The sequence below is a fragment of the Neoarius graeffei genome, chromosome 9, assembly GCF_027579695.1.
Source record: "Neoarius graeffei isolate fNeoGra1 chromosome 9, fNeoGra1.pri, whole genome shotgun sequence".
Taxonomy (NCBI): Eukaryota; Metazoa; Chordata; class Actinopteri; order Siluriformes; family Ariidae; genus Neoarius; species Neoarius graeffei.
Genome location: NC_083577.1, coordinates 85,194,235 through 85,214,286, shown reverse-complemented (window position 1 = coordinate 85,214,286; position 20,052 = coordinate 85,194,235). Strand labels below are relative to the sequence as shown.

At 44.4% G+C, this 20,052-nt stretch overlaps 1 protein-coding gene across 2 annotated transcripts in view; it reads right to left on the bottom strand.

Moving 5' to 3' along the window:
* Positions 1-19,347, bottom strand: part of gsk3ba (glycogen synthase kinase 3 beta, genome duplicate a) — a 190,243-nt gene extending 170,896 nt beyond the window's left edge. For both annotated transcript variants that reach the window (XM_060928891.1, XM_060928893.1), the window contains exon 1: positions 19,246-19,347. In XM_060928891.1, the coding sequence (XP_060784874.1) occupies positions 19,246-19,333 (88 nt within the window). In that variant the 5' untranslated portion in view covers positions 19,334-19,347. The remainder of the gene's footprint in view (positions 1-19,245) is intronic.
* Positions 19,348-20,052: the final 705 nt, after the last annotated feature.

Genomic DNA, 20,052 nt, shown 5'->3' with positions numbered 1-20,052 from the left:
TCTACCTCGTGCTGCATCACTGCCTCGTATAATATATAAAGTTCCACATGACTCTGCCTGCTATTATCATTTTTTGTTTATCTATTTTTTTCAGCAGTTGACTTGTGTTCTGTAGGATATTCCGTCAGGTCAGTATGCCTGGCTGTGTATTTGACTTGACATCATCAGTGTTACGCCTGGACATTAGGGCTACACGATAAATCGTAAAAAAAAAGAAAAAAAAAAATCGCGATCTCGATTCACACATACACGTGATCTCATTTCGAAACACGACGATTCTTAAGCATTTTATTTCACGAGCGGCATCACAAACAAACGCTCCCATTTCTTCCCGGATTTTTTCAAGCGCCCCTAAAGGCAGCACTGCCGCCGACTCCTCCCTCGACCGACGGTAAAGCGTCTTTACAACACGTGATTCAGTCAGTGGAGGAAGCCCGCCTGCAGTCGAGTGTGTGGAAACTAGGGCTGTAACGATATGCGTATCGAAATCGCGATACGCAGAGCCACGATCCGTATCGCGATACAAGAAGGCAGAATCGCGGTACACCCTTTCAAACTTCTCCTCAGCCCAAAAACAGAGGCGCTTCCAAACTTCAATTTATGAATACTTTACTTTTTATTTCAATTACATTTTAAACTTACTTAAATTACTTTTATTTTTTATATCTATTAGTAAGTCGTTTTTTCGCCGACCTGCGACAATCTTCTGCGAGTCACGCAACGTCCACACTCGCCACTGGCAGAGCATTCGTTTCTTTTAAGCGGTCGCCATTCTGGTTGCGACGCGGGGAGCGAATCTGTAAACAAGCAGCTCATTGGCTGGCTAGGTGTGCCACAAGCCAATCACAATCACTTGACCGGAAAGGCATGCAGTGTTGCCAGATTGGGCAGGTTTAGGTGCTTTTTGGCTGGTTTTGAACATATTTTGGGGTAGAAAACGTTAGCAATATCTGGCAACACTGAAGGCATGTCTGCTTGGGCGGAAGCCTTCTGCGGCAGTTACATTTTGACACGCGAGCAATGTTTCACTATAAAAATTCCGTAATTTCCATCTGTTTTCCGCGATCACAGAAAATCATTGGCCCTGTGAGAGTGAGACAGTGAGAGAGCCCCCGTCCCCCAAAAAAAAAAAATCTTAACGGATTTACACGATTTGGAAAAATGACTTTTTCAGAACCGAAAAAAACAGAGCTTCCGGCTCAACAGTATTATTTTGAGAAATAAAACAATCTTTGGATATACATTTGTTCATTTTTGCATACATATTACTCATTCTCTGCAGTGGTCTGAATTATTTGTTATTAAATAGTTAATGTAAGTAAGTAAATGTTAATAAGTCAAATTTACTACTTTAAAAAAACATTTAAAAAAAAAAAATTGTGGGCGTATCGAATCGTGGGTCAAAAATCGTGATACGAATTGAATCGTGAGTTGGGTGTATCGTTACAGCCCTAGTGGAAACCAGTGTTGCCAGATTGGGCAGTTTTGAATTCTACTTTACGGGCAAAAAACGGCTTGGGCTGGCTGACAAAAATTGAGCGGGTTTGACGTTAGTTCGGCGGGTTTTTATCAGATGTTTATAAATATTTCGCACCATAGTCCGAGTTTACCCAGCACCCCTTAGGTATTTTAAACAACCAAAATCGAGCATTGGCCTAAATTAATCATTAACAATAAACATTAATCTCATTAAGTATTATTTAAACAAAAAAATGTCGCTGTACCTGTAAGACTAACATGAATGTGTGTAATGTAGTGCAGAAACTGAACTCATAAACTAGTAAATAAGTGACGCAATCCATTCTCCATTTTCTCTTCTCATGTTACATTCAGCCAGGCATCGCAGCCCAACTTTTTTTTTAATTGAAGTCTATAAAACAGGTACAATCTAACAAATCCACAAAAATCAGGATAACAGATGAAGAAAATGCATGGATGTAGACAAAAATAAATTAAGCAGAATAACTAGGCCTATAAAATTAATAAAACAAACAGGATAAATACATAAAAGACGAATAAAAAAATAAATAACCTCAGCAATGCAGATGTTATAAACCGTGCAATAAACATTTTGTATAAAAAAATCGTGATCTCAATTCTAAGCAAAAAAATCGTGATTCATGTTTTTTCCAGAATCGTGCAGCCCTACTGGACACGACTGCAGGTTCAAGTCTGGAATAAAGCAGCTGGTTGTAACAAATGGTGTGATTTGTCCTTCTTCCCCAAGAACCACCGAAAATACCACACACTGCCAATTCTTTTGCACCCATCAATGTGGGCTTTTTCTTTTATAATCTATACAAATACTTAACGGAAGGTTGTTAACATTGATTAATAGGACAATACTTGGTGTGGCAAAGACGTTTGCTTGTGCTCCCAACCGTTTATAGTGGTGTGCCTAGATTTTTGCTGGTGTGCCCAATTTTTAGGGTTTGGGAGCACAGTGCTCCTAGGTCAAAAAGTTAGTCTGGAGCCCTGGTTTTACTTCCATCCTACAATGTCTCGCACAGGTCTCAAAGAATCTCGTTTACGGCCATTGCTTTGACATATGGATTGATGTATTACAGAGCATATTTCAGACACTCGAAACTTGCTATAGCAGCATATTTACAAGAGAAAAACATACCAACAGACATCGAAAAACTGGAAAAGATCGACCGACCGACAGCCCCACAGACCGACTGACGAAAACGTACAGCGGAAATCAAAGTGACCGACGTCTGCCAACGTTGTCAAAAGACGCGCGCGCCCTCTTTCGAATGCTGATGTAATCAAGCCGGAAGTTTTGTTTGTTTTGATAGCAATCAGGAAAGTTTGAAAAAAGTAGGCAGTAATCGTCATTTAAACTCGTTTTTGTGCAATACTTCGTTTGGAAAACAGTTTTCAAAATGGCAGCGCTGACACCTGGCTGACACTTCACGTTTCGAAGTCTCGCACAAGTCTCGTGAAGATCGCGCGGATAAGCGACGCCTGCCGTGGACCAAACGAACTAAATTCAACACGGCTAAAAACCGAACAGGCCGATAAGTATAATATTTAATTGCAGTTAGTTACCAATACGATTCACGATATAAGGTTACTAAAACCCAAAACGTAACTGAATAACACGTTAATTAAGAAATAAAGCAAGTTTAAAAATGACTTCAGTTCCCCTTTAAACAGAGAGTGACACTGATGAACATATGCTGAATGTTTTCTCATAGAAATGAACTTTCTTTCAGAAACTAGTACTTTTCTGAGGTCTTCAGTTTTCCATTCCTGAACCGGTCTCTTCCATCGACGTCAAGGTCAGCTTCGAAAAGGCTTACTGGAACCTCGAGCCGAAACTGATCAGGGTGGCCCTAAATTCATTAACTGTTCCATTTAAAATATATATAAAAAATAAATTATTACTGGGTGTCGGGAATTTTTTCTTTTTTGACCTACATTTGAAAAATCTGAAAGGCAGTCCATCTTTAAAACCTGAATTAGTGTACTCTGTTGAAAAGGTGATGGTGGCATCAAGCAGAGTCAGATTAGATCCGGTTCTTCTCCCAGGCTACTTCTGGAGACGTCACCTTCATCAGAGGCTCAAAATCAGATCCGGGAGAGCGAGTGAGTGCGATACGACGCTCGGACTGATTACCAGCAGCGGCGTGTTAGTCTGCATTACGACGTCCGACAGCATCGTTTCAGAAACGCATCCCAACGCAAATCCAACCCTCTTTGAGCCACAGGATCGATCAGGTCAAATGTGATCGATAAGATCACGACAACAAGAGCTCGACCTCGCCCTGGAGATGAGACCCTCATTTAAAAAAAAAAGCTTCAGATTGGATACAGGCTTGAAGGTCCTTTTAAGCGCAGAGTAGACGCTATAATCCGATTACCATGCCAAGCGACCTCCGATAAAGCCTGTCCTTTGTAAAGATCACTGCTCCTGATCCAATCCCACAGCCTGAATCAAACGTGATTTAATTAAAACTGGACGTGAGCTGCTCAGAAATAAATACAAGAAAAGCCAGATGCGATACAAGCAGCGTCATCATCGGAGTCACATGATCAGCGGCGTGACGAGGTCCTGCTGGATCTCCAGGAACTGTTTAACATCGACCGGGCTGCTGATCAAATGCTTAGTCTTTTTTTTTTTTTTTAAGTTTGCACAATTCAGGGCAGTCAGGACGTCCTTTAGTGTGGTGCTTGAAAGTTTGTGAACCCTTTAGAAGTTTCTATTGCTGTGTCCGAAATCACTCACTCACTAGTGGACTATATAGAGTGAGTTCCCCATTTTGTAATGATGTCCGAGTGTACAGCAGGGTTTCTCAAACTTTATCCATTTTAAAAAGAGAAATAAATAAATAAAATCTTGCAGACCACCCGACCCCCCTAAATATCCCAAACAAAAAACAAACAACTTCAACAGTATATTACAAGATAATGAAATGACATTTTTATAAATCGTATCACCAGTTCACTCATCGCTGTCCTTCTCTTACTGGGAAGACTGGTGCTGCTGACTCTGATACATCACTGAAGCAATGTCTGGCTCCAAACTGGACAGTTTTAATCTCATACTGGGGGCCACAGTGATCCAGCTGCGCTGCTGTTTTCTCAATCAAAGAATCGCCACGTCTTTGCGCTTTGTCCTTGCGAGTGTCGGATGCTTCTCGTGCTTTTCTTTTGACCAACCCCGTCTCCAGCCACCAATCTGTTATCTTTGACAGTTTGATGCCGAGTCTGATTTGGTTACTAGTTTCTCCACATTCCCTCCCAGTCCTCAAAAAAAAAATAAAAAATCTCCCAGCCTTACTTGCCCAACGGGCGAGCAGCACCCAAAACATACTCGCCTGAAAAACCATTCCACTCGCCCAGAGCTTTATTTTATTTTGGAGAGGACAGAATGCAGTTCTTTTTTTTTTAAATAGGTGAAGCAGCAGCATCATTATGATAAATCCACAAACCCATAACACCAATATATGCAGAAACATTCAGAAAGAAAAGTTCTAGTAGCAGAGGAATGAATAATTTAGGGTATATTAAGCTGTGGAGAGTTTTGAATGAGTATAACAAGGATCGAAACGGGAATTTGGGAGCACTGGTCCATTTGGCCTCTCAGAGGTACTGGTCCGAATGGAGTAGCACTGGTCCGTATTTATAATTACAAATTTCAAGCTGATTTTATATATTTATTCATATAATACAACCATATTATACATGAGTGATCAATTTAAACTGTCTATAAACTTCTTCCTCAGTCATCTCATTAGGCCATTATTAAAAAATGTTCTGTTTCTGGTCCACCGGCCGGGTGAGTGCCGTTTGTGCGGTTGAAAATTTTTTTTTTAACGCCGTTTTTTTTTACATTTTTTTCGGGTTCGTAAATCTAAACTCGAACTTGACATTTGCGCATTCCCAGGGCTTTCCACTAAGGCTCATACTAGCCAGCCATGACAAATAAGCAGCCAGCCAGGGGGAGGAAACACAAAAACTCCTGTGCACGCAGTTCCCAGGATTAAATGTATTTTCCACAGACCATTTATTTATTCACTTTACTCAAATACAAAGTAAAATGGCAGTAAATCTTCTTTCTTTTCTTGCGTATTGCATCATGAGGCGTTCCTGGCGTGTAAATCTCTTATTTTCGGTGCATGACACATTCACGCAGCTGAGCATGCTATGAATTAACAACGACAACGGTCTGCAGTGGGGCGACACAATTACACACTCAGCCAACATTTCTCCATTTGTGTATGAAAATACACTCCAACCACTCAGTTTGGGTTCATTTACAACCAACGGTGTCTTTTGATGCCAGCACGTAATTGAACGAGAGAAGGCTGGTTTACCGGAGACAAAATAAGCATCATCTCTGCTTCTGTTCCCTCCGACACACTACTGCCTCCGCCGAGTGCACGCGCACTCTGAACTGAATCAGCTCTGCGCATGCGCCGTGCGGCACAAAAAAACGTCCGCCACCATGAAGGAAGGAGATCCGGAGTTTTCAAACATTTGCTTAAGTGCGAAATCGCAAAATGGTATTCTAGCGAACAACAAAATAGTAAAGATTCAGAAAAACAAATCATTCAGTGATCATTTTAATAGTGTAATTTCATCCAAACTCGGCCTAACGCTCGATTTAGAACTACAAAAAGCCCGTGTGTCCGACATTTTAAGTACCTTTGTAAAAGTTTTGCAAATGTTGCAGTCAGCGTTTAAAACGCTAACAAAGTTTTTGTACAAGTTTCAGTTGATTAAACTGTCATTTTATTAAATGTGTCTGCTTTTGGAATAAAAAAGTACTGAAAGAAAAAGCAAAACACAGCATTGCGATTTCTTATCCATCCATATATTTAAAAAAAATAATTAAAAAATAAATCCCTCCCTCCCGACTGAAAATTTTTTTGCTCACCCGGTGGACAGGAAACGGATTTTTTTTTAAGGATGGCCTTATCATCACAATCTTCGAAACCCTCATCCAGATCATCATCATCATCATCTATCGGGTCATACGCCACATCATGCTGCGCCTCCTCGTCATCTTCCACCTCCTCATTCTGTCTCTCCTGGGGCTCGACATCTCCTGCCACATACTCCCTCTCATCACCCGCAGGCTGCTCTGGCTCATCATACTTGTTGAGCGATATCCGTTTGTTTTGATGGCTGTCAGAAATGTCAAGCCAAGGACTTTTAAAATCTATCTGACCAATAGCAGTTCAAGTTACATTTGTCTTCACGGGCAGCAACGAAAATGAACGTGAAGAAACGAAACTTCGCGCAGCCATGCTGCATGTAGCGGTGTATACTGCGCACGTAAACAATATGACGGCGCCCGCGTCTATGCCAGCTTGACAAATGTCTCACAAAATCTATTGAAATTATTGTAAAAACGGTAAAAAAATACACCAAGTTCTGCTTAAAATGGGCGAGAATCGTTGATAGAAACCATCGAGGCAGTGAATAGTTTGATATATATAGCGTGGCGAGCCAGTCGCCCACTCGGTCGAGTACATGTCACTAGTCGCCCGTACCCTTTCCAATTCGCACTGGCAAGTGGGCGACTGCCCGTTTCGATCCCTGGTATTATAATAATAATAATAATAATAATAATAATAATAATAATAATAATTAATAATTAAATAAAATACTGGAGCTTTGTTTCCGTTATCAAAGGAACACAGATAAATCGCGCGTGCCTATTGGCTGTTCGGTGTCCGAGCCGAGTGTCCGAGCCAATAGCTTCGCCATGCCGAAGTGAACAAAGATGGTGACCGGACCAGCATTTAAACGCGTGAAGTGATCAGCGCCTGTACTGACAGTAAACACATCATCATGACGGAGTGACTCAATTTTCTGATGAACGATATGAAGACAACGGCAGTTTATTTTGCAAATACTGTCAACATCTGATAAAGGACCACTTGAACAACAATCCAAAGAATCCAAGTTCAAGTCGAGGCCTAACACTAGCAGTGGTACGGATTCCGGCGATGGACCAAGACAGGTGACGCTTAAAACGTTGCGTGTTCAGGGAACTGAATCCAACGAACTACAGGAACAACCTGTGCTCGATTTTGTAAAAATGTGTGTCCAGTTGCAGATGTTCGTCTGCAGAAGCTGAAAGCGTTTATTTAGGGCTGCACAATTAATTGAATTTAATCGAAAATCGCGATTTTGGCTGCCACGATTAAATTAAATGAAAATCGCGATTTATTTCCATTTAAAATGCGAGCTCTGCTGCGTATCTGATCAAGCACTTTTTGACCAGTACTCCGCCAAACCATTAGGGGGCGAACCGACGCATGTAAGGTTTCATTACTCCGCCTAAATAAGCAAGCAAGCCAGCCAAGTGCGCAGAGCTTCAGTGCAGCGGTATCTTCTTCAAGGGGTGATAGCGTGAGAGTAGGTAACAGATTGAGGTGAGAGAGAAAAGCTATCTATGTCGGAACAACAGAGTCCATCTGTGTCTGAAGAAGCAGGCGGAGGTGAGGAGGAGTTCGTTCCTCGAAAGGGCTCAAGTTCTGTTATTTGGACGTATTTTGGATTCCGCCTCAGTATAACGCTATGGAATTGTTGCAATTGAGTTTTCAGTTCCTTCATCCTTCGGTTAGCCTAGTAAACTAGACCCACCCGCCTAGCGGCCAAAAATATTTTTGCCTAGCGAGTGGGTCTAGCCTCGCACCATATAAACAAAAACACCCCGCCCGGGCATCAAATCGTGCCCGCCAATCACAACGCAAGGTTTTTGTTTGGATTCTTTGGGCGGGCTTTTGCAGGAGTGACGACAAAGCTGCGTGACGCTGGAGAAAGCGCAGCAGGAAAGATGGCTACGGCTAGTGAACAGCGCGCGTTTGACTCCGCTTTGGAATCAGTTTTAGAAGAATTAGACTTGGAGTTTTCGTTGAAACATGAGCAGGAAGAGGCTCTCCGCTCATTCCTTTTCAAGAAGGACGTTTTCGCTGTTTTGCCGACCGGCTATGGCAAAAGTCTGATCTACCAGCTGGCTCCGCTCGTAGCCAAAAGGATGGGGCTAGTTTGTGCAGTACGAAGAATTAATAAACAGCTTTGAAACATTACTTTTTGATTGTTTCTTATTTTCCCGTTATTTTAAATTTAAGGGAAATTATTTCACCAAACACCACTAAATAAAAACTCTCAAAAACAGTTTAAGCAAACCCTTGAAAAACACTTGGAAAAAAAAAATGTGTATGTGGTACAGACTCCAAACTTGTGGTCATTATCTCCAAACTTCTTAATATCTAGAACCTGTTTATTAATTAATACGCATTTTGAAAAATTATTTATTTCAAGGTCTCCCCCACTGCTTTCTGTCGCTCTGACTACGTCACAGTCACTGTTGCGCTGATTGGTCAGAGCGTTGGCCTATACGCACAGAGACAGTTTGAAAGACAGCGGTTTGTTCCTCCTACCCCCGTCGGAAATGTCTACGGATCGAGGCCAGACTAAATATTCACATTTAGTCTGGCTTGCCAGGCTATCCTTCGGTAATTTCTTTTATTTGTCATTTGGAAATCAGAATTTCTCTTTTAAATTTCATTCTGCACTGAAAGCTGTTCATATTGTTTGTTTGAATATAGTGAAATAAAATTTAAGTGATTTCCCTAACATCAAGAATAATCGTGATTACAATTTTGATCAAGATAATCGTGATTATCATTTTTCCATAATCGTGCAGCCCTACGTTTATTGTGAAACTTCACCACAGGTCCAGAGACTGCAGGAGATATACACGCTACATCTGCCTGAGGAACAGCTCACTGCTCTGAAATCAATCATCAGCAACAAGAAGGTCTGCGTAACATCCACTGAAAGAACAGATATCAGGGATAAAGAGTCTCATCTCATTATCTCTAGCCGCTTTATCCTGTTCTACAGGGTCGCAGGCGAGCTGGATCCTATCCCAGCTGACTACGGGCGAAAGGCGGGGTACACCCTGGACAAGTCGCCAGGTCATCACAGGGCTGACACATAGACACAGACAACCATTCACACTCACATTCACACCTACGCTCAATTTAGAGTCACCAGTTAACCTAACCTGCATGTCTTTGGACTGTGGGGGAAACCGGAGCACCCGGAGGAAACCCACGCGGACACGGGGAGAACATGCAAACTCCGCACAGAAAGGCCCTCGCCGGCCACGGGGCTCGAACCCGGACCTTCTTGCTGTGAGGCAACAGCGCTAACCACTACACCACCGTGCCGCCCGGGGATAAAGAGTGTCCTGAATATTCCACGTGACTGATGTGCAGTTTTTAGATTTATATTTTTATTTATTTCCTGTAACATTACTCTAAACCTCTAAAAGTTGAGTGACCTCAGTGAAGCTGAATCGAACACAGTTGGTGGCATCTCTAAAGGCGGATAACAGACAAGATGTTTTATAACTGTTAAAGTTTTAAAACTAACAAAAAACGCACAAATTTCCATATCGTGAAAAGTTCACTAAAATGACTGAAAATCAATAATTTTACAAAAATCTTTGTATTAAAAGCAGAAAATAAGTTCCGTTTGTTGAATTTCTGAACGTGCCAAATTAAGAATTGATCATTTTTATGAATTCAGCATTTATTAAACTTTACAAATATAAATCAAAATGCAATTTTCAAGTGTATTTCTGTTTTATGTCCACCAGTGTTTTTAAAGCAGTCCCAAGTCCTTAAAGGAGAACTGAAGGTAATTTTTTTTTATCATCATAATTCTATTTCTCTCATTTTATTAAATATCGGAATGCAGTTCTGATCGCTATTTTGTCGCTGCTATAGCAAATTATGTGTTTGAAATACAACCCCGATTCCAAAAAAGTTGGGACAAAGTACAAATTGTAAATAAAAACGGAATGCAATGATGTGGAAGTTTCAAAATTCCATATTTTATTCAGAATAGAACATAGATGACATATCAAATGTTTAAACTGAGAAAATGTATCATTTAAAGAGAAAAATTAGGTGATTTTAAATTTCATGACAACAACACATCTCAAAAAAGTTGGGACAAGGCCATGTTTCCCACTGTGAGACATCCCCTTTTCTCTTTACAACAGTCTGTAAACGTCTGGGGACTGAGGAGACAAGTTGCTCAAGTTTAGGGATAGGAATGTTAACCCATTCTTGTCTAATGTAGGATTCTAGTTGCTCAACTGTCTTAGGTCTTTTTTGTCGTATCTTCCGTTTTATGATGCACCAAATGTTTTCTATGGGTGAAAGATCTGGACTGCAGGCTGGCCAGTTCAGTACCCGGACCCTTCTTCTACGCAGCCATGATGCTGTAATTGATGCAGTATGTGGTTTGGCATTGTCATGTTGGAAAATGCAAGGTCTTCCCTGAAAGAGACGTCGTCTGGATGGGAGCATATGTTGCTCTAGAACCTGGATATACCTTTCAGCATTGATGGTGTCTTTCCAGATGTGTAAGCTGCCCATGCCACACGCACTAATGCAACCCCATACCATCAGAGATGCAGGCTTCTGAACTGAGCGCTGATAACAACTCGGGTCGTCCTTCTCCTCTTTAGTCCGAATGACACGGCGTCCCTGATTTCCATAAAGAACTTCAAATTTTGATTCGTCTGACCACAGAACAGTTTTCCACTTTGCCACAGTCCATTTTAAATGAGCCTTGGCCCAGAGAAGACGTCTGCGCTTCTGGATCGTGTTTAGATGCGGCTTCTTCTTTGAACTATAGAGTTTTAGCTGGCAACGGCGGATGGCACGGTGAATTGTGTTCACAGATAATGTTCTCTGGAAATATTCCTGAGCCCATTTTGTGATTTCCAATACAGAAGCATGCCTGTATGTGATGCAGTGCCGTCTAAGGGCCCGAAGATCACGGGCACCCAGTATGGTTTTCCGGCCTTGACCCTTACGCACAGAGATTCTTCCAGATTCTCTGAATCTTTTGATGATATTATGCACTGTAGATGATGATATGTTCAAACTCTTTGCAATTTTACACTGTCGAACTCCTTTCTGATATTGCTCCACTATTTGTCGGCGCAGAATTAGGGGGATTGGTGATCCTCTTCCCATCTTTACTTCTGAGAGCCGCTGCCACTCCAAGATGCTCTTTTTATACCCAGTCATGTTAATGACCTATTGCCAACTGACCTAATGAGTTGCAATTTGGTCCTCCAGCTGTTCCTTTTTTCTACCTTTAACTTTTCCAGCCTCTTATTGCCCCTGTCCCAACTTTTTGGAGATGTGTTGCTGTCATGAAATTTCAAATGAGCCAATATTTGGCATGAAATTTCAAAATGTCTCACTTTCGACATCTGATATGTTGTCTATGTTCTATTATGAATACAATATCAGTTTTTGAGATTTGTAAATTATTGCATTCCATTTTTATTTACAATTTGTACTTTGTCCCAACTTTTTTGGAATCAGGGTTGTATGCTCTGTAATATATCAGTCCATATGTCAAAGCAATGGCCGTAAACGAGATTCGTTGAGACCTGTGCGAGACATCGTAGGACAGAAGTAAAACGTACAGCGGAAATCAAAGTGACCGACGTCTGCCAACGTTGTCAAAAGCCGCGCGCCCTCTTTCGAACACTGACATAATCAAGCCGGAAGTTTTGTTTGTTTTGATAGCAATCAGGAAAGTTTGAAAAAAGTAGGCAGTAATCGTCATTTAAACTCGTTTTTGTGCAATACTTCGTTTGGAAAACAGTTTTCAAAATGGCGGCACTGACACCTGGCTGACGCTTCACGTTTCGAAGTCTCGCACAAGTCTCGTGAAGATCGCGCGGATAAGCGACGCCTGCCGTGGACCAAACGAACTAAATTCAACACGGCTAAAAACCGAACAGGCCGATAAGTATAATATTTAATTGCAGTTAGTTGCCAATACGAGTCACGATATAAGGTTACTAAAACCGAAAATGTAACTGAATAACACGTTAATTAAGAAATGAAGCAAGTTTAAAAATGACTTCAGTTCCTCTTTAAAATGTGCATCAAACAGGAAAACCTAAGACCGGTGTTGAAATGGAATTTAGTAAAACTGAAAGATCCTGAATTACAAAACAGAACATCATTGTCTCTGTCAGACAAATTCAAACAGGCTGCGATATGAACTTTATACGAATAGGACTTTATTCTTCAATACAGAAAACACCTCATCCGTGTGACTCAGAACTTCGCTTTTGGAGTCACAGGCGATTTGAGAAACACTGAAACTGTGATATTTTACGACATCAACTCTGAGACCACACTTTGAGAAACAGTGGTATAGTGAGGATTATTACACCCTATATAGTGCACTCATAGTATCCCACAATGCACTGTGAAAGGTAGTGTACAACCGATGGGCGCTAACCAAGCATCATGCGTTGCGGTCGCGCTGAAAGAAAAATAGCAGATGGACATAAACATTCAAATACAATTTTTAAAAATAGTAAGAGAATAAAAGATAAGCTAAAAAAGAATAAAATACAAGAATTAGAGTGCAGAGCGAGGAATTAATCAAAAGCCTCAAACGTGATTTAATAAAATTCAGCGGCAAAAAAGAAAGGATTCAGCCTTGATTTAAAAGAGCTGAAAGATGCAGCAGACACAAAGTGCTTTGTACTGATTAATGTAGGAAATACGCTCAGTAGCCTATAATATGGATTCATCACAAAAATACATGCACATGTTTATTATTCTGAATGAAAACCCACCAGCCGACTGATCCGGCACGTTTTAATCGTGCGACAGTAATGACATAAATAACGGCGTGGCAGAGTAGTGACTGAAAGGGTTTTGGAGGGTTTTTTTTGCCAGTGAGCTCACTATATAATCCTCTATATATATATAGAATTCCCTCGATAGGGAGTAGTGAACAAGTGAGTGAGCGATTTCAGACACGGCGTATATTTTTGCAGGAATGATCGAAACATCAGATTTTCAAACAAGTCTGAAAAGTAGATAAAGAAAACCCAGTTATATAAACGACAAAATCATCATCCTTGGTCGTTTATTTATTAACGGAACTGATCCAATTAGGGATGGCGAAAACTAAAAAAAAAATCTTGACCGACCACCGAGCCTCATTAGCCAGTTAAAGTCGGTTAACCTAGGAGTTTAAAATTCTAGAATTGGAATTATTACAGGGATGCAAACGGCGCGCCTTTTGGCAGATGCCGCCCTCTCCACGGCTGAATCGCGCAGATCCGACCTTCCTTTCCCAAGGGGGGGCGTTGGAGCGTCCGACCACAACTTCATCAAAGCAAATTCTGCATATAAGCAAATGCCACCACAGTCCACAAAATACAGGAAGTACAAGCATGAGAAGAAAACAGCAAATCAGAAAGCCGCGCACACCCGCGCCGAAGCCACGCAAATGTGCGCAGCTTTCTGATCTACTGATTGCGCAGCTTCCGCGCAAACGCGCGCAGCCCCCCGATCCACTGCCCTCCTCCCACACCCCCCACGCCTCACGGACTGCAACGGCACCCACCTATTTAGTAATTTTAATACAGAATCCACCTTGAAATTACAATCAGACACTCCAACGCCCCCCCCCCCAAAAAAAAAAAACCGGATCTGCGCGATTCAGCCGTGAAAAAGTTGGCATCTGCGCCTTTAGTTTGTGTGGAGAGATCTGATCTGCAATAACATGCATTCTTGGCTACAGACCGAAACATACTTTCAGAATGCACTGGCCAAGGCAGGACTAAACTCCATGTGCCTTCTAATAATAATTTAAAAAAAAAACCACAATAGTAACTTGTAAGCTAAAAAGCCTGTGTCTACACTTTTCTTTTGCCGAGTGGCAGCTGGGCCGGGACATGACTGAATGGGTGTTTCTGATTTGTCAGCTGTCGTCCTTACACCGCATGGCATGCCCCAAGCGTTTACAACACAGAATTCCAGGTTCTCCGCTCCAAAATCGGCAGCTTCAAAACGATTGTTCTTTTTTTTTTTAACCGACAACCAAAAAAAAAAAAATTAACCGGTTGACGTTGATTCGGTCAACCATCGGTCAAACGGTCATCGGTTAACATCCCTAGATCCAATATGACAGATCAGCGAGTGGGAACCTGTGTATGTAAACATTTGCTTTCAGTATCTGACGTGACCCCCCCCCCCTTTCCCCTTTGTGTAGCAATAACTGGAACTAAAGTTTCCTGTAACTGTTGATCGGATGGATCCTGTATGTCGGCTTGGAGGAGTTTTATCCCGTTCCTCGGTCCAGAACCGCTTCAACTCTGGGCTGTTGGTTGGTTTACTCTCCTGAACTGCTCTCACATTTCTATTCAATTACGGTCAGGAGTAAGGCTGTGACCATCCCAAAAACCATCGACTTCATTCTTCTTTAACCATTCTTTGGTAGAACGACTTGTGTGCTTGCGGCTGTCTTGCGGCATGACCGACTGAATCTTAAAGATTCAGTTCACGGAGGTCAGATGACATTCCAGCGAATTTAAAATTAAAATTCAGAACCGATCGTTCCATCAATGGTGGTAAGCCATCCTGGCCCAGCAAAACAGGTCTAAACCATGATACTACCACCACCATGTTTCACCTAAGGGTTCTTATGCTGGAATGCAGTGTTTAACTACTCATTTAACCCAAAAGTTCTAATTCGATCTCATCCATCTACAAATTTGTCAAACAGTCCATGTGATCTTCAGCAATCTACTGTATTGGATTGCAACATTAACCAATCTGAGAGAGGTCTTATGTTGCTTAGAAGTTATTCAAGGTTCCTTTGTGACCTTGCAGACTCCTACACACTCTGTCCTTGGAGTGATCTTTGTTGGTTATCCAGTCCAAGGCAGGGTAAGTGACCTTGAATTTCCTCCACATGTATGACTTTGCAGATGATGTGGTTCTGTTGGTGTCTTCAGTGTGTGACCTTCAGCAACCGCTGGGATGGTTTGCAGCCGGGATGAGAGTCAGCACCTCCAAGTCTGAGGCAACCAGGGTGGTTCTCTGCTGGAAAACGGTGGAGTGCTCCCTCCGGGTTGGGAGCAAGTTGCTGCCCCAAGTGAAGGAGTTCAAGTATCTTGGAGCCTTGTTCACGAGTGATGGTAAAATGGAGTGTGAGATGGACAGTCGGATTGGGGCGGCGTCAGCAGTAATGTGGGCGTTGTACCAGTCCGTCATGGTGAAGAGGGAGCCAAGCCAGAAAGCAAAGCTTTCGATTTACCAGTCAGTCAATCTATGTTCCAACCATGACCTATGATCATGAGCTTTGGGTAGTGACTGAAAGGATGAGATCACAGATACAGGGAGCTGAAATTAGCTTTCTCCGTAGGGTGGCTGGGCTCACCCTTAGAGATAAGGTGAGGAGCTCAGACATCCAGAGGGATCTTGGAGTTGAGCCGCTGCTCCTTCATGTCGAAAGGAGTCAACAGAGATGGGTCAGGCATCTGATTAGGATGCCTCCTGGGAGCCTTCCTTTGGAGGTTTTCTTCCAGGCACGTCCAACTGGGAGGAGACCTCAGGGTAGATCCAGAACATGCTGGAGAGATTATATAGCTCATTTGGCCTGGGAGCACCTTGGGATCCCTCAGGAGGAACTGGAAAGCGTTGCTGGGGAGAGGGATACCGGGAATACCCTGCTGCCACCGCAGCCCGACTTCAGATAAATGGGGGAGATGGGTGGCTGGATGGATGACTGGACCGTTGGAGTCCAAACTCTTTATAGATGTTTTTGTTGCCTTTTCCAGCCTGATGAGCATCAATGACATTTTTTTTTGAGGTCCTCAGAAATCTCCTTTATTAGTGCCATGATCCATTTCCACAATCGTATTGTGAAGATCAGACTTCGATACATCTCTGTTCTTTAAATAAAACAGGGACTAACTCACACCTGAGTGAAAACACCTGACTAATTTCACCTTCAAATTAACTGCTAATCCTCGAGGTTCACATATTTTTGCCACTCACTGATGCCTCATTTCTGGATCATTTTCCACAACAATTAAATGACCAACTATAAATATACGTCTCTTTTGTTTAATTGGGTTCTCTTTACTTTTAGGACTTTCCTTTCCTTTGGACTTAACACAGAACATTCTAAAGGGTTCACAAACTTTCAAGCACCACTGTAAATCAGGTATAATGTACACAGCTGGATTTTCAGAATCAAGTGTGAGCAATAAGATCTCCACAAACAGCGCTGCTCATGAGTGGATCTCTAAAAATGAAGCTATTAACATTGTTTTGTTTACCAGAAACATCACCTTCACATAACCGTGGTGTCTCTCACACACCTGAAGATCTCAGAGCCAAACCTGAATGAAGTGGTTGATCACACAGACCAAACACTTGCCAAAAAGGAACGTAAACTCGAGTGTTTTAAAGTGTCACAGTTGACCAGCATAAACTCTGAAGACGCCATCGTGTCGGCTCTCTACATCTTCACCGAGGAGTATCGGGACAATTTATCACATCATCGATATTAAATCATCATATTGCCCAGCTGTATACCCGACTCCTCTGAAGTGCCACAGCTCCTAATCTGTTTTCAATTACTCAAAAAGTTACAAATTTTAAAACATATCCATGATCTCAGTAAAACATACTGCAACACGATTTATCACAAGATCATGTACATCATCGTACGGCCCAAACTTAGTGTCCCAGAAAACCGTCAAGACATTTTCATGTCAAATGATGTCTCACTTCATTTTACCTTTAGAGAGGAAGACTCATGAAAGGAGTTTAAAGTGGTATATTATCATCAACAAAAACAACTCAACTCTTCTAGAAGAAAGCAAGTTAAAAACAAAAAAATAAATATAGGGAACTGGACCACAAATTATAGGCTCTAGATATGCTGTCGTGTTTTGTTTTTCTCGTCAAGCTTTCAATGATGAAATGAAATTGTTATTTGATGTTTAGGGTGCTGAGGTGATGGGGGGTGATGGGTAGGTAGGGTGCTGAAGTGATGGGTAGGTAGGGTGCTGAGGTGATGGGGGGTGATGGGTAGGTAGGGTGCTGAAGTGATGGGTACGTAGGGTGCTGAAGTGATGGGGGGTGATGGGTAGGTAGGGTGCTGAAGTGATGGGTAGGTAGGGTGCTGAGGTGATGGGGGGTGATGGGTAGGTAGGGTGCTGAAGTGATGGGTAGGTAGGGTGCTGAGGTGATGGGGGGTGATGGGTAGGTAGGGTGCTGAAGTGATGGGTAGGTAGGGTGCTGAGGTGATGGGTAGGTAGGGTGCTGAGGTGATGGGGGGTGATGGGTAGGTAGGGTGCTGAAGTGATGGGTAGGTAGGGTGCTGAGGTGATGGGGGGTGATGGGTAGGTAGGGTGCTGAAGTGATGGGTAGGTAGGGTGCTGAGGTGATGGGGGGTGATGGGTAGGTAGGGTGCTGAAGTGATGGGTAGGTAGGGTGCTGAGGTGATGGGGGGTGATGGGTAGGTAGGGTGCTGAAGTGATGGGTAGGTAGGGTGCTGAGGTGATGGGGGGTGATGGGTAGGTAGGGTGCTGAAGTGATGGGTAGGTAGGGTGCTGAGGTGATGGGGGTGATGGGTAGGTAGGGTGCTGAAGTGATGGGTAGGTAGGGTGCTGAGGTGATGGGGGGTGATGGGTAGGTAGGGTGCTGAAGTGATGGGTAGGTAGGGTGCTGAGGTGATGGGGGGTGATGGGTAGGTAGGGTGCTGAAGTGATGGGTAGGTAGGGTGCTGAGGTGATGGGGGTGATGGGTAGGGTCCTGATGTGATGGGGGGTGATGGGTAGGGTCCTGATGTGATGGTTAGGGTGCTGAGGTGATGTAGGGTGATGGGTAGGGTGCTGAGGGGAGGTGCAGGTGTGCTGAGGGGAGGTGCTGTGTGCAGGTGTGTTGAGGGGAGGTGCTGTGTGCAGGTGTGTTGAGGGGAGGTGGTGGTGTGCTGAGGGGAGGTGCTGTGTGCAGGTGTGCTGAGGGGAGGTGGTGGTGTGTTGAGGGGAGATGCTGGTGTGTTGAGGGGAGGTGCTGTGTACAGGTGTGTTGAGGGGAGGTGCTGTGTGCAGGTGTGCTGAGGGGAGGTGGTGGTGTGCTGAGGGGAGGTGCTGTGTGCAGGTGTGTTGAGGGGAGGTGGTGGTGTGTTGAGGGGAGGTGGTGGTGTGTTGAGGGGAGGTGCTGTGTGCAGGTGTGCTGAGGGGAGGTGGTGGTGTGCTGAGGGGAGGTGCTGTGTGCAGGTGTGCTGAGGGGAGGTGGTGGTGTGCTGAGGGGAGGTGCTGTGTGCAGGTGTGTTGAGGGGAGGTGGTGGTGTGTTGAGGGGAGGTGGTGGTGTGTTGAGGGGAGGTGCTGTGTGCAGGTGTGTTGAGGGGAGGTGCTGTGTGCAGGTGTGTTGAGGGGAGGTGCTGTGTGCAGGTGTGCTGAGGGGAGGTGGTGGTGTGCTGAGGGGAGGTGCTGTGTGCAGGTGTGTTGAGGGGAGGTGCTGTGTGCAGGTGTGCTGAGGGGAGGTGCTGTGTGCAGGTGTGTTGAGGGGAGGTGCTGTGTGCAGGTGTGTTGAGGGGAGGTGGTGGTGTGTTGAGGGGAGGTGGTGGTGTGTTGAGGGGAGGTGCTGTGTGCAGGTGTGCTGAGGGGAGGTGGTGGTGTGCTGAGGGGAGGTGCTGTGTGCAGGTGTGTTGAGGGGAGGTGGTGGTGTGTTGAGGGGAGGTGCTGTGTGCAGGTGTGTTGAGGGGAGGTGCTGTGTGCAGGTGTGCTGAGGGGAGGTGGTGGTGTGTTGAGGGGAGGTGCTGTGTGCAGGTGTGTTGAGGGGAGGTGCTGTGTGCAGGTGTGCTGAGGGGAGGTGGTGGTGTGTTGGTCTCCTCCCCCCTCAGATACTCACTGCTGACTTTCATGCTGCCGAAGGCTGAAGGCTGAGCCACGGGTTTGCAGCTCTCCGCGAACGACGTGGTCCTGGGCCGACCAGACATCCTCCTCCCCCACGCTCAGCCCGGAGAGCAAATACAGAGCCGCCGGGAGCCTCGACTTTTCACCTCCGAGCGGGATTACTGAGGAGGAGAAACAAACAACACAGCCCGGCTTTCCACCGCAAATCACTCCCCTTCCCCCCGCCGCAGGCTGGATTTCCGGTCTCCCCGGTTGTGTGTGTTGTATTTCCGGTCTCCCGGTTGTATTTCCGGTCTCCCCGCTTGTATTTCCGGTCTCCCCGGTTGTGTTGGTTGTATTTCCGGTCTCCCCGGTTGTGTTGGTTGTATTTCCGGTCTCCCCGGTTGTGTTGGCTGTATTTCCGGTCTCCCGGCTGTGTTTGGCGCTGATGGGGAAGCTGTAAGCCGGAGGAATGAATCAGAGCGCAGGCCGCAGCTCCGGCTCTCCTGCTGCCTCGGCGCGCTGGGAGATGAAGGCAGGGCTGTGAAAGCGGTGCTGCCGCTGTGTTTATGTGTGCGCGGTACAGAGCGGCGGAAGCGCGGCAGCTCCGGCCATGGCGGCTCCGCTTCACTCTCAGCCGAGGAGCGCGCGCTCCCCCTCTCTCTCTCCCTCTCTCTCCGCCGCGCTCCCTGCACGCGCAGGATTCTCCCTTAGAAACCTCCCGGCATGCACAGCGCCTCCCAGAGACCCGGACTCCTGCTCTCCTCTTCAGTGCCGTTCCTGCGCGCTGCTCGGGCTTTTCTTCGCTCTCGGGCTTTTTTTT